Below are 11,707 nucleotides of genomic sequence, written 5' to 3' on the forward strand. Positions count from 1 at the left end.
CCACCCGCACCCCACAGCGCCCCCAGCTCGCCAGGCGCCGCCTTCCACCCTCTCTGGGGTCCTCTCACCGTTCTGAGCCCCCCAAACTCCGTCCACCGTCGCCCCGCCCGGCATCGGCGGGGGAGCGCGGCCCCTTTAAGAGGCGCCCCCCTGCACGGCGGACGACGCCCTTCGCAACCCGCGGCCCCAGGCTGCGCTCGGCCCCACCCCCAGCGCTGCTATTGGACGGTGCTCCTGCCACTCGCAGGTCCTTGCCATTGGAGGGGGCGGGACCACGGCCTGGGCGCGCCGGGCCGGGTTTCTTAAAGGGGCCGCTTCGGGCCGCATCAGGTTGGTTTCAGGGGGACGCGACCGTGTCGGGGACAATGGGGCGCCCCCCTCCCTTTGAGTTCACACCACTCCGCTGCAGGAGACCCCTCTGTCTCCTCTCCCCAAGGAATCTTAAGTATTTATTTGAGACTGGCTCACACCTTGGGAGGCCTGGGGAGCCTGGAGGTCACTGCAGACCAGGCTGGCCTCGAACTCAAGACCCTCTCTCCTCCGTGCTGGGGTTAAAGGCGCCGCCCGGCGCAGCCTTTATTTTTAATTTGTTTATTGGGGCAGGACGCGTGCGTGCGCAGCAACTCTGGAGGTCCCGGGAAGCTTCCTGGGGTCTGTCCTTGCCTCCCACCCGGAAGGCTGGGCCGCAAGCGCCTTTACACCCTGGTGCCCTCACCAGCCTCTAGCCAGGCTTTTAACGTAAAGCCCCCAGGAGCTCATCCCCCAAATGGAGGTCTAACCACGTCCATCCATTCATTCATTCATTCATTCACTCACTCATTCACCCACAGCCTCTCAGCCCTTCAGTAGTCCAGGCGATTTCAGAATCAGGTGGTGGCCCAACATTCTAAGATGAGAATCAATAGTTTCTCGGATTTTGAGCAAAACGCCCGGATGTTTCTCACCCCCCCGGGGGGGGGGGCGGGGATCTGGTTTATTTCACAAAACCATGAGCGGGTGGGGGGGTGGGGGGCTGGGTAGATCCACGCTCTGAGGGCCCTGGGAAGGGTCAGAGCTGGAGAGCGGCTTTGGAGTTGGGTTTCTGAGGATGTACAGGAGTTCAAAGGAGACGGCCTCTTCCTCCACCTTAGTCCTGGCCTCAATCATTCGTTCAACCGGGCCTCAGTTTCTCCTCCTTCCCCCTGCTTCTCAGCGGCCCCCTCCGTCACCGCGCGCTTCAGGAACACCCTCCAGCCTTAGAAACGGAGGTTTTTATTGGTTTTGGTCCACACACATATTTCACATTATCTGGCGGCGCAGAGGCCCCCGCGGGTCAGGGCGGCACTTTCGGAGGCCGGGCGGGCCGGGCACGGCTAATCAGCCCAGAGCAGGAGGAGGTGGGAGGCGGAAACCCAGAGGAACCCGGAGGGCAGCAGGTGCGGCCTCGCCTCACTCAGTCCCGGGCCTCAGTTTCCCCACTGGGCAAGGGAGAGTGAGGTCTGAGGGCCTTGGGAGGACAAACGCAGTCCCTCAGAACCCCGCAGTGGTTAAGGCCCAGGTGCACCCCACACCTTAGGGGGGCGGCAAACAAAACACACAACCCCTGTTGTCTTTCACTGAAACTGCCTGCAATTTCGATGGTCCGCAAACCACAAACTGAAGAGATGAAGAAACCGGAAACTCCTTGGGGCCAGCCTCTCCCGCAGCCTGCTGGGAAATCCACAGCCTGGCTACCCCATCAAGGACCCCAATTTCCCTGCCGGGTGGGTCAAGCCTGGAAAGGAAGCAAGGCATGATGGGTGGGGAGGGAGCATAGCGCAGGCCTGTCCTCCCAGCCCCCAGGAGCTGAGGCAGGAGGATTGCTGTGAGTTCCAGACCAGAGAGGGCCACAAAGTGAGGCCCAGTTTCAAAAAAACAAAACAACACAGAAGAAGAAAAGGAAAGAAACCCACACAGGGATGCTGATGCGGGGAGCCAGCACCCTCGGGTGCTCAGTACCCCGCCTCCTCCTGGCAGTAGGCCAGGTACTCAGGGCCCTCGCCAGGGCCATCACCCTCCACGGGAGCCCCGTCGGCTGCTGGGCCCTGTGGGCAATACTTGGGGTCGTAGATCTGCCGCCCCAGCCCGAAGACCTGGCCGCTCTGGTTGGCGCCCTGCGTGTAGCCCATCTGCAGGGACATGGAAGAGTTGTCGCACTTGTCGGTGCCCAGCTTGGTGTCGTAGATGTGCCTGCGGGTCCCCGGAGCCGTCATGCCCACCTAGAGAAGGGGAGGGGCTCAGAAGGGGGACACCCCCCTGCAGTTCCCTACAGGCTTTCCAAAGCTTAGCTAAAACCGGCTTTGTTTTTTGTCTGGAGAAAGGGTCTTACGTAGCCCAGGCTCGCCTCAAACTCACTATGGAGCCAAGGATGGCTCTGAACTCCTGATGCTCCTGCCTCCACTCTCCGGGCGCTGGGATGGCAGGCGAGCATGCCGATGCCCAGTTTATGCCATGCTGGGGCAGAAGCCAGAATCTCACGCATGCTAGAAACTCTCCACGCTGAGCCTGGCCCGGCTCCTGACACCTCAGCACTCAGGAGGCCGAGGCCGGGTTGCTGAGAGTCTCACAGTCACACCCTGTCTCAAACCCAGCCCTCTGCACAAAAATAAATAAAACTTTCTGACCACTGTAAGCATCCATGTCCCACTTTCTTCTCCTTGACAGCTAGGGCCCCTCCACCTGGAACAGAGGCTTCCACAGCCTCTGAGGTTCCCCAAACCTCAGGGACCCAGGCATTCAACTTAAAACCGGTGAGGCTATCAGATGGGGGTGGACATTTGGGGGAAACGGAGGCACAGAGTGGGTGGGTTGTCAGGTCTGAAAGCACACACAGTGAGCAAGACACAGAGTTGAGTCTAGACTCCCTGAGGCAGGGGGACAGATTGGAGCGGAGGTCACAGCGGGGGTCTGGGGCAGGACCCACCTGGCTGGCACACTTGTTGGTGCCCATCTGGAGGCTGATGGTGCAGTGGTCCATGGGAGGCAGGATGTGGTTCTTAGGGTCGTAGAGATGCCGTCTGGTGCCATAGGCAGTCATGCCGGACTGGCTGGCACACTTGTTGGTGCCCATCTGCAGGGGGGCATGGCGGGGTTAGGGTGCAGCCGCCAGGCTCTAGCGCGGCGGATCTCAGCCTCCCTGACGCTGGGACCCTTTCACACAGTCCCTCATGCTGTGGGGACCCCCAACCGTAAAATTACTTTCGTTGCTACTTCATAACCAGTTTTGCTACTGTTAGGAACCATGATGTAAATATCCGATATGCAAGCCCTGGGAAAGGCTCGTTCGGCCCAAAGGGGTCGTGACCCACGGGCTGAGAACCTTTGGCCTCGACCCTCCCTGGAAGTCAAGGGGCCAGGGCCCTGTCCAGGGTGCTGCGGGCCCTACCTGCAGGCCAATGACGCACTGGCCGGCCTTCATGGTGGCGTCATCAAAATTCCGCTCCTGTTTCTCTGAGTATTTGACCCCGATGTCCACACCACTCTGCAGCCCCTTGGTCTTGGCCTGGGTGGGGGAGAGGGGGGCAGAGACCCTGAATTCAGGTTCAGACTGCAAGCATCAGACAGAGGATACAACGCCCCAGAAATCTATCCAGTCCCTGCCGGTGCCCGGCCCCGCCCTTCAGACCCCGGCCCGGCCCCGCCCTTCAGACCCCGGCCCGGCCCCGCCCCTCAGACCCGGGCCCGGCCCCGCCCTTCAGACCCGGGCCCGGCCCCGCCCTTCAGACCCGAGCCCCGCCCCGCCCTTCAGACCCGGGCCCGGCCCCGCCCTTCAGACCCGAGCCCGGCCCCGCCCTTCAGACCCCGGCCCGGCCCCGCCCCTCAGACCCCGGCCCGGCCCCGCCCCTCAGACCCGGGCCCGGCCCCGCCCTTCAGACCCCGGCCCGGCCCCGCCCCTCAGACCCGAGCCGTCCAACCCCAGGTACGGTGGCTCTCTGCGACCTTGCTGTGCCCTCAGCCTTAAACCCTGTCCCCACCCACCTTCCCAGTTTCTTGTTGAAAGGTGGGAGAGTCTAGACAGCAAATTCTCTCCCCTCCCTGCCTCTCGGATCAGACAGAGTGGCCTGTGTTTGTGTGGCTCGTCTGCGTCTGCGCGGTGACACCAGCCTCCTGGCTGTGTGACGCTGGGCTGCCCGCCAGCCCTCTCTGGGCCTTACCTTTCCCGCCAGCGCAAGCAGAGACACTTGGACCTGCGTCATATTCCCGCTCTCGAACAGGTCATTGGCCTCGAACAGGTCCACGGGGTTCATGCCGTAGCTGACCATGGCCTTGATGAAGTTGGAGAGGTTTTCCAGCTGGGGGGAGGCAGGGGAAGCACTGTGAGCAGGGAGGCTGGCGTCCACGTGGGCTGGGCGGGCCGTTCCCACCGTCTCCTCCCAGCCCTCACCTGGTGCCAGTTCTGCATAGAGCGGTTAATCTTGGGGACAGAGCCTGGCTGCAGCTTGTTCATGAGTCTGGGAAGAAATGACCCAGGACCCTCCATTGGCATCCCGACCTCAGCAAGCTCAGGAAGCCTCTACCCAGCCTCAGTTTCCCTTTAGCTTCCAAGCAAACAAAGCTGTTGACAATGCATGCTAGGAATGTAAGTCTTGAACCGTGGGGCTTTAGGGGAATCTGAGAATTTTCACTATGATTTTTTTTATGTGCACAACTGTGGAATCTCCCTAGGGCAGATGCATAGCACGGAAGAAACTTCCAGAAGCATTAGCCACGGAAGCCGGAAGGAGAAGGCCTAGGGTAGGATGGCTCACAGCTGCGGCATGTAGAGAATGCCATAGGACAAGGAAACCTCAGACAGGGACAGACAGATGAGACTAGAGACTGAGTACTGCAGGGAAAGGCAACGAGGGGCCAGACAGAGGGCTCAGAGGTCAGGGTGCTTGTCCCTGTTCCACGCCCTGGGTTCAGTTCCCAGCACCCATGTCAGATGGCTCACAGCCAGCTCCAGGGGATCGGAGCGCCATCTTCTGGCCTCTGAGGGGAGTGCACTCATGTGCACATACACACAGGGGCACACAGGCCCTAACACACCACACACACACACACACACACACACACACACACACACACGAAGTAAACCCCAAATAAAATAAGGACAAGAAGTAAGCCAAGGGAATGAAAAGTAAAAGAGAGACTATGCAATAAGACAAGAAAAAGGAAAAACAAACTGGAAATGCACAGGAGCCATGCAGCACAGAACACTAAGGCGGAGGCCTATGTGCCTGTGAGCACTCACGTGCATAGGATGACCCCATCCTTCAGACCCTTCTGGAAGTCAGGGCCGATGGAGAGGCCCGTGAGTCCCTCAATCCAGCTGCGGAGTTCCGCTTCCTTCTGGGGGTCATATTTGGACAGGAGCTGAGGAGCAAAGAGCACAGGGCTGAGCTGGGGCCCAAACACACTTTCCAAAGCTTTCGGATGGATGAGGCCAAAGACAGCAGGGGAAGATGGGACAGAGGGTCTCATGTAGCCCAGGCTGGCCTTGAATCGCTGTGTAGCTGAAGATGACCCTGAACCAATCCTCCTGCCTCCACCTCCCCAGAGCTGGGATGACGCCTGTGTAACACTGTGAAGTGCTTGGGAAGAAACCCGAACACTCTGCCTGGCTCCTGCCTCTGGCTTCACCCATTCTGGGCACTTCCTATGTGCCAGGGGCTTGGGCGTCTGACTTCAATCTGTCCTCACTGAGGACAGAGTTCTTCCAGAAGATGCTCCACTAACATGGTCCATCAGAGGCCCGTTCTTTTTCACGGCCTAGCAATATTCCAGCTGATAGGCACCCCCAGGTGGACTGTCTCCACATGACTGGGTTAAAAACAAAACCAAACCCTCAGATTCCCCATACACACCCACTTCCCATGGGCTCACACCTGCCCACCCCTGCGGCGGGATCTCAGGCCTGGGCAGGCAGGGTCATGCCGGGATCTCCCTCTCCATCCTCCTCCCCCAGGGGACTAGAGGGCCCTAGAGAGCTGCCCTGGTGGCCCAGCTCCTGCCATGTGGAGGACCTCAGGGTGTTCTCGGCTCCCCAGGCCTCAGCTGCCCATTTTCTGTTTTGTTTTGTATCCGAGACAGGGTTTCTCTGTGCAGCCCTGGCTGTCCTGGAACTCGCTCTGTAGCCCAGGCTGGCCTCGAACTCAGAGATCCGATATCCGCCTGCCTCTGCCCCTGGGAGCTGGGATTAAAGGCATGCGACACCACCGCCACCACCCTGCCAGTTCCCGTCTCATCGGGACAGATTGTTTGCTGACCGGAGCCCCCTTCCCCGTTCCAGTCTTTTTAAACCCTTTCAAGTGGGATTAGCTGCTCACAGGGGAGACAAAGGCCGTGGGCGGCGGGGGGCCAGCTGCTCCCACGTCCAGGAGCCGCCCAGTCCCGCAGGAATGAGCAGGGGCTGGACCGGGATGCCAGACGTGCCAGGTCCAGCTGGGCCACGTCCCTCGAGGCTCCGAGGGCCAAGGAGGGGGGCAGAGTCCCACCCGCTGCGGCCACCTCCCTCCCCGGCCGGCCGCCCTTCAGCGCATTCCAGCCCGCCGGCCGCAAACTACCAGGAATGCGGTGGCCTCCCGGGTCTAAATCAGAACCAGCTGTTCCCCAGTGGCCAGGACCCTCAACCGGACCGAATAAAGCCCCACCGGATACAGGGCCGGCCAGGGGGTAAACTGAGGCACGTGGGCCAGGCACAACGGTCTCTGGGCTCCCCTCCCGGTGGAGGATGCAACCCTTCGTGACCCCCTGCAGGGCTGGCCCAGGCCATCCCTTCTGGCAGCTCCGCAGTCAGCCAGAATCTCCGACCTCATCCCCCGGGTGGCGGGTACTGACCTGCCCTCCCTGCGCCCCACTCGGCTCCTACCCGCCCCGTCCTTGGCGCTTTCCTCCGTCTCACTTCCTCTGTCCAGCACCCCCACCCCCGCAGGCATCGGCCAGGGCCCTGGGACCGCGCCTGCTGTGCGTCTCCGGGGGGTAGAGCAGCCTCCCCGAGATGCCGCTCGCCCCGGCAGGCCGAGGACAGGGCAGCGACTCAGGTGGCATCTAAATCCCCAGCGAGGCCTCCCGTGCCCTGGTGGGGACCCGGCCGGGGCCGCGGGCCGCAGGTGCCGGGCTGGCAGCCTCGGCGTGCCCAGGCAGGTGCCCGGCTTCGCCGGCCGTGAAACCCGCACTCCTCCCAGGTGCCGGGCGGGCGTGTGCGCTGGCGGGCCTACCGGGGGGGGGGGGGGGGGGTTCGGGGTCAGGCCTGAGCGGGCAGTCAGTGTCCCCCGCCCCCCGTCGTCAGCCTGGGGCGCCTAGCGGTGCGTCCTGCCCCGGGGCGCTGGTGATGCCCCGCTACGTTCGAGGCTACCCCAAGCGCGCCCTCTGTCAGGTGTGGGGAGAGTCCCCGGAGGGGGCCACACCCTGTTGAGAAGCCCCGCCCCCTTCCCGTCCACAACTTAAGTGGCTGGGGGGGTGGGGAAGTGTCGCCAGGTACTACACACCGGGTGGCGGGGGAGGGGTCGCGGGGCGCAGGGGTGCAGGGGGCACAGGGGCGCGGGGGGCGTGGGACGCGCGGGACGCGGGGCGCGGGACGCGCAGGGGGCGCAGGGGGCGCGGGGGACGCAGGGCGCAGGGAATGCGGGGGGCGCGGGTCGCGGGGCGCAGGGGACGCGGGGGTCGCGGGTGTTGGGGCGCAGGGGCTGCTGGGCGCAAGGGACGCGGGGCGCAGGGGGCGCAGGGGGCGCAGGGGGCGCAGGGGCCGGTCCTCCCGGACCCCGCCCGCTCGCCTTCTCCAGGGTCTTGCTTCCATCCTCCTAGCAGCTCGGGGTGCAGGAAGCGTCCCCGGGGGGCCCGGGGTGCGGGATGTCCAGGGGCGGAGCTGCAAGAGGCACCCCGGGTGCAGAGCAGCGGGGTCCCCTTCTCCCGGAACCCCGGAGCCCGCCGGCTTACCGGGGCGACCCCCGCCCTGGGGTGTCAGGGCCGAGGCGCCGCGCGTTCGAGGCCGAGCCCCGCGTCCACTCACCCGGTTCCTGACCTCGGCCGAGAGCCCGTAGGACGGGCCCTTGTTGAACTGCGTGGAGCTCATGGCGGGGACCGGGGACCGGCGCGGGGCGGACGGGCGGGCGGACCGGGGACCGGCGCGGGACGGGTGGGCGGGCGGGCGGCCCGGGACAGGGCCCGGCGCCGCCCCCGCCGCCCATTGGCTGGCGGAGCAAATGTCCTTATAAGGCGTGGAAGCGCCGAATTCCTGTGGCCGCGGCTTCCTGAGCCCCCTCGGCCACCGGGGACCCCCCCGCCCGACGCAGCCACCCAGCGTCCCCGCCGGCCGGGGGGGGAAGGGAACACCGGTCCCTTCGGAGTTAGGGGAAACTGAGGCAGCCAGGGGCATGGGCTTCCTACCCGGTCCGGGTGTCAGTTCACCTCCCCGCCCTGGACCGCAGTGAGAGACGGGGAACCGCTGGGTGGGACCCCCAGGCCCTGAAATCTGGAACGAGAGCCCCCTGTCCCGCAGCCGGCACCGGGCAGATGGTTTCCTCCCTGGCTGTCTCGCAGCAGCCGGGGCTTGTGGACAGGAACCCGGGCAGGAGGAGGCCAGGGGAGCGAGGGCATTGACGCATGAGTAGGAGTTTCTCCGTCCAAAAGGAAAAGGCCTTCTGGTGGAATAAAGGGCGCAAAGATACGGAGGGTGGGAGAAAACGGAAAGACAAAAGGCGTCGGCTGGGGACGGGCTGCCAGAAGGGGCTGTGAGTTGAGGCTGAGGGACGCCGGCCCTCCTGTGAGGGTGGACTGCGGAGGGTACGGTCATGAGATGCCCCCAGGACAGGCCTGGCGCACAGTGCGTTTTCAGTAAGTTCATCCGTGAATGAATAGACGATCGGGTGTGGCGGCGCCTGCCTGTCACCCCACAGCACAGGTCAGGAGTTCACGGTCAGCCAGGCCAACCTGGGCTACCTGAGACCCTGCCTCAGGACAAACAGGTCAGCCCCTCTGTGGGTGACGCCGATCCCCGAGGGGTCCCCGCTCGGGGTGCAGCCGGCAGAGTCCGGAGCGCCCGGAATAGACGTCCTCCGAAGATCCCGAACACCGGCCGCTCCACGGAGGTCCAGGGTGTGAAAGCAGGAGGGCGGCTTTCTCCCTACCCTGCGCGGCTGCCTTTGGGGCAACCCTTCCTCGGGGTGGGGGCCGGGGCTGTGCCGCGGGTCGGGAGGTCGCTCGGAGCTGGGTCGGCGCAGGTTCCCAGGAGCAGGCATTGAAGGATGGCCGTGCGGTGGGGGACACGGCCAGGCTCAGCGGGGCCTAACCACTGGACAGACAGACAGACGCCTCTCCAGCCCGCCTGTCTGCCTCTTTCCTTCTTCCTCCATCTCCAGGGCACACCCTCACCCCCAAACTTAAAAAAAAATGGTGAGCGGTGGTGGCGCCCGCCTTGAATCCCAGCACTCGGGAGGCAGAGGCAGGAGGATCTCTGAATTCGAGGCCAGCCTGGGCTACAGAGTGAGTTCCAGGACAGCCAGGGCTACACAGAGAAACTCTGTCTCGGAAAAACAAACAAACAAACAAACAAAATTACACAAAGTAGGTGCCAAAGAGACGGCTCACAACGGCCTGTGACTCCAGCTGGGGGGGGGGCGATGCCTCTTCTGACCCCTGTGGATGCTGTACACACGTGGTGAACAGACACACATGCTTATTTGTTTATTTATTTTTGATTGATTGGTTTTTCTTCGAGACAGGGTCTCTCTGTGTAACCCTGACTGTCCTGGATCTCACTCTTTAGCCCAGGCTGGCCTCGAACTCAGAGATCCGCCTGCCTCTGCCTCCCGAGGGCTGGGAATAAAGGCGCGCGCCACCGCCACCCTGAAATTGCTTCATTTAAAAAACTGAGTAAACCAGTCTACTTCAGCCATTTCTCAGCAGGGCTGACTGGAGCCGTGAGCTGTTACCGCGGCTCTGTCCCCACCTCTGAGCTGAGCCTAGCTTTCTGAACACTCAGACGGGGAACGCATTCCATGCAGCGTGGAACGCAGGCCGCATTCAAACCCCGCCCGCTGCCCTGTGACTGCCCTGAGATCCCAGAACCGAAAACTCGGACCCCAGAATCCAAGGCCCTGGGCTTCTGGCAGCTTGATGTATCAGAACTTTGACCCAAGATCTCAAATTAATGGTCTACAGAGTGAGCTCCGGGCCAGCCTGGTCTTCAGAGTGAGCTCCGGGCCAGCCTGGGCTACAGAGTGAGCTCCGGGCCAGCCTGGTCTTCAGAGTGAGCTCCGGGCCAGCCTGGGCTACGAGCCTGGTCTACAGGAGACCCTCAAAGCAAAGGCCTGCAGGGAGCCTGGGTTCAAGTTCTCCTTCCCGTCTCACTGTGACTCCGCGGATTTGTCCGAGCCCTGCGCTCCAGGCCCCTGCTCTGAAAACACAGGCTGAGGTTTGCAGAGCGCTCTGGGCGTCCGACGCCGACGTCAAGCGTCCTAACGATTTTGGCTCCGGCTTCCGGAGCTGGCCAGGACCCAGGCCGGTCTCGCCCCTGCTCCTGGGCCACCTGGACAAGGAGCGGGGTGTGCGCCTGTGCCTTGAGCCCAGCCCTCGGGAGGCGGAGGCAGGGGGATCTCTGAGTCCCAGGCCATCCTGGGCTGCACGCGGAGTCCCAGGACGGCCGGGGCTACATGGCGAGATCCCTTACTCAGAGTAAATAGAAGAAAATAAAACGCCCTCCCTCGGCCGCACCTGGCCTGCAGGGCGGGAGTGACGGGACGGGACGGGCTGCAAGGGGCCCCGTGGTTTCTCCGCGAAGACCAGGCTGGGCCCTGCTGCTCTGGGCACCCAGCTGACAAGGGACACCCGGTCACTTCTAACAGGTGACGCGTGTTCCGAAATAACGTCTAGACTGTGTTTACCAGCGCCTACTGTGTGCAAGGTGCGCGCGCCGCGGGAGACTGGAGCACTCTGGACGCGGGAGCGCGCTCCTGCAGCCTCGGCCGCGGAGCTCCGCACGGTGCGTGGGGGCGCACGGTGCCTGGGGGCGCACGGTGCGTGGGGGCGCACGGTGCGTGGGGGCGACGCCCCGCCTGCACCCGGAACCTGACACCTCCGCTCGTGCGTGCGTGCGGCGGACGCTCAGAGAGCGCCCGCGCCCTCAAGGCGGCGGCAGCGGCTTTGGAACCAGGAAGTGGGACTTCGGCGACTTCCCGGAACGCTTGGGGCGCAAAAGGAGGAAAATATGGAACGCTTCACGAATTTGCGTGTCATCCTTGCGCAGGGGCCATGCTAATCTTCTCTGTATCGTTCCAATTTTAGTATATGTGCTGCCGAAGCGAGCACGAACTGGGACGGCCCGGCTCAGGTATTTAAGGGCAAAGACAAGTACGACTTTTTCACTTACGGTAACTTTAGTATTACCCCTTTTTTTCTGTGTGTGTTTAAAGTGATATTTTCGGCCGCCAAACTAAAAACCAACCTTTGGAATGGGTTCACTGTGAGTATCCGTGATAAAAAGGTCCCTACATGTTGATTAATATAACCCTCTAAACGGCACTTTCACCCGCGGAGCCTTCTGGGAAACTATATGCAAATAAGACAGGCATCACGAGGCTCCGCCCCCCACCCGTAGCCCGGACCCGGCCGCGCAGACCCCAGCGTTGTGAGGTGCTCTGGCGAAACTCTATGCTAATAAGCTAGCCTATAAACTCCGCCCCCTCAGCGCTGACGCAGCCAATGGGAAACG

General features: G+C 62.9%; 1 protein-coding gene and 1 non-coding gene across 2 annotated transcripts; both read right to left on the reverse strand.

Annotated features, from left to right (window-relative positions):
* Positions 1-1,235: 1,235 nt before the first annotated feature.
* Positions 1,236-8,166, reverse strand: Cnn2 (calponin 2). The gene is made up of 7 exons (XM_042267209.2): positions 8,009-8,166; positions 5,252-5,373; positions 4,403-4,469; positions 4,173-4,310; positions 3,404-3,520; positions 2,942-3,088; positions 1,236-2,237 (listed from the first exon to the last, which is right to left on the reverse strand). The coding sequence occupies exons 1-7, from the start codon at positions 8,069-8,071 to the stop codon at positions 1,971-1,973; spliced, it is 921 nt and encodes a 306-aa protein (XP_042123143.1). The 5' UTR covers positions 8,072-8,166; the 3' UTR covers positions 1,236-1,970.
* A 3,031-nt stretch (positions 8,167-11,197) lies between these two features.
* Positions 11,198-11,304, reverse strand: LOC121825219 (U6 spliceosomal RNA). Its single transcript, XR_006067348.1, has one exon. It is a non-coding gene; the product is annotated as a U6 spliceosomal RNA (small nuclear RNA).
* Positions 11,305-11,707: the final 403 nt, after the last annotated feature.

The sequence above is a fragment of the Peromyscus maniculatus genome, chromosome 22 (genome assembly GCF_049852395.1).
Source record: "Peromyscus maniculatus bairdii isolate BWxNUB_F1_BW_parent chromosome 22, HU_Pman_BW_mat_3.1, whole genome shotgun sequence".
Classification (NCBI taxonomy): domain Eukaryota; kingdom Metazoa; phylum Chordata; class Mammalia; order Rodentia; family Cricetidae; genus Peromyscus; species Peromyscus maniculatus.

Coding starts and splice junctions, on each gene's coding strand:
- Cnn2 (XM_042267209.2), bottom strand. CDS start 8,071: ATGAGCTCCACGCAGTTCAACAAGGGCCCGTCCTACGGGCTCTCGGCC. Junction 4,470..5,251: donor GATGGGGTCATCCTATGCAC/GTGAGTGCTCAC, acceptor ATTTCTTCCCAG/ACTCATGAACAAGCTGCAGC. Junction 3,521..4,172: donor TGCTTGCGCTGGCGGGAAAG/GTAAGGCCCAGA, acceptor TCCCCCACCCAG/GCCAAGACCAAGGGGCTGCA.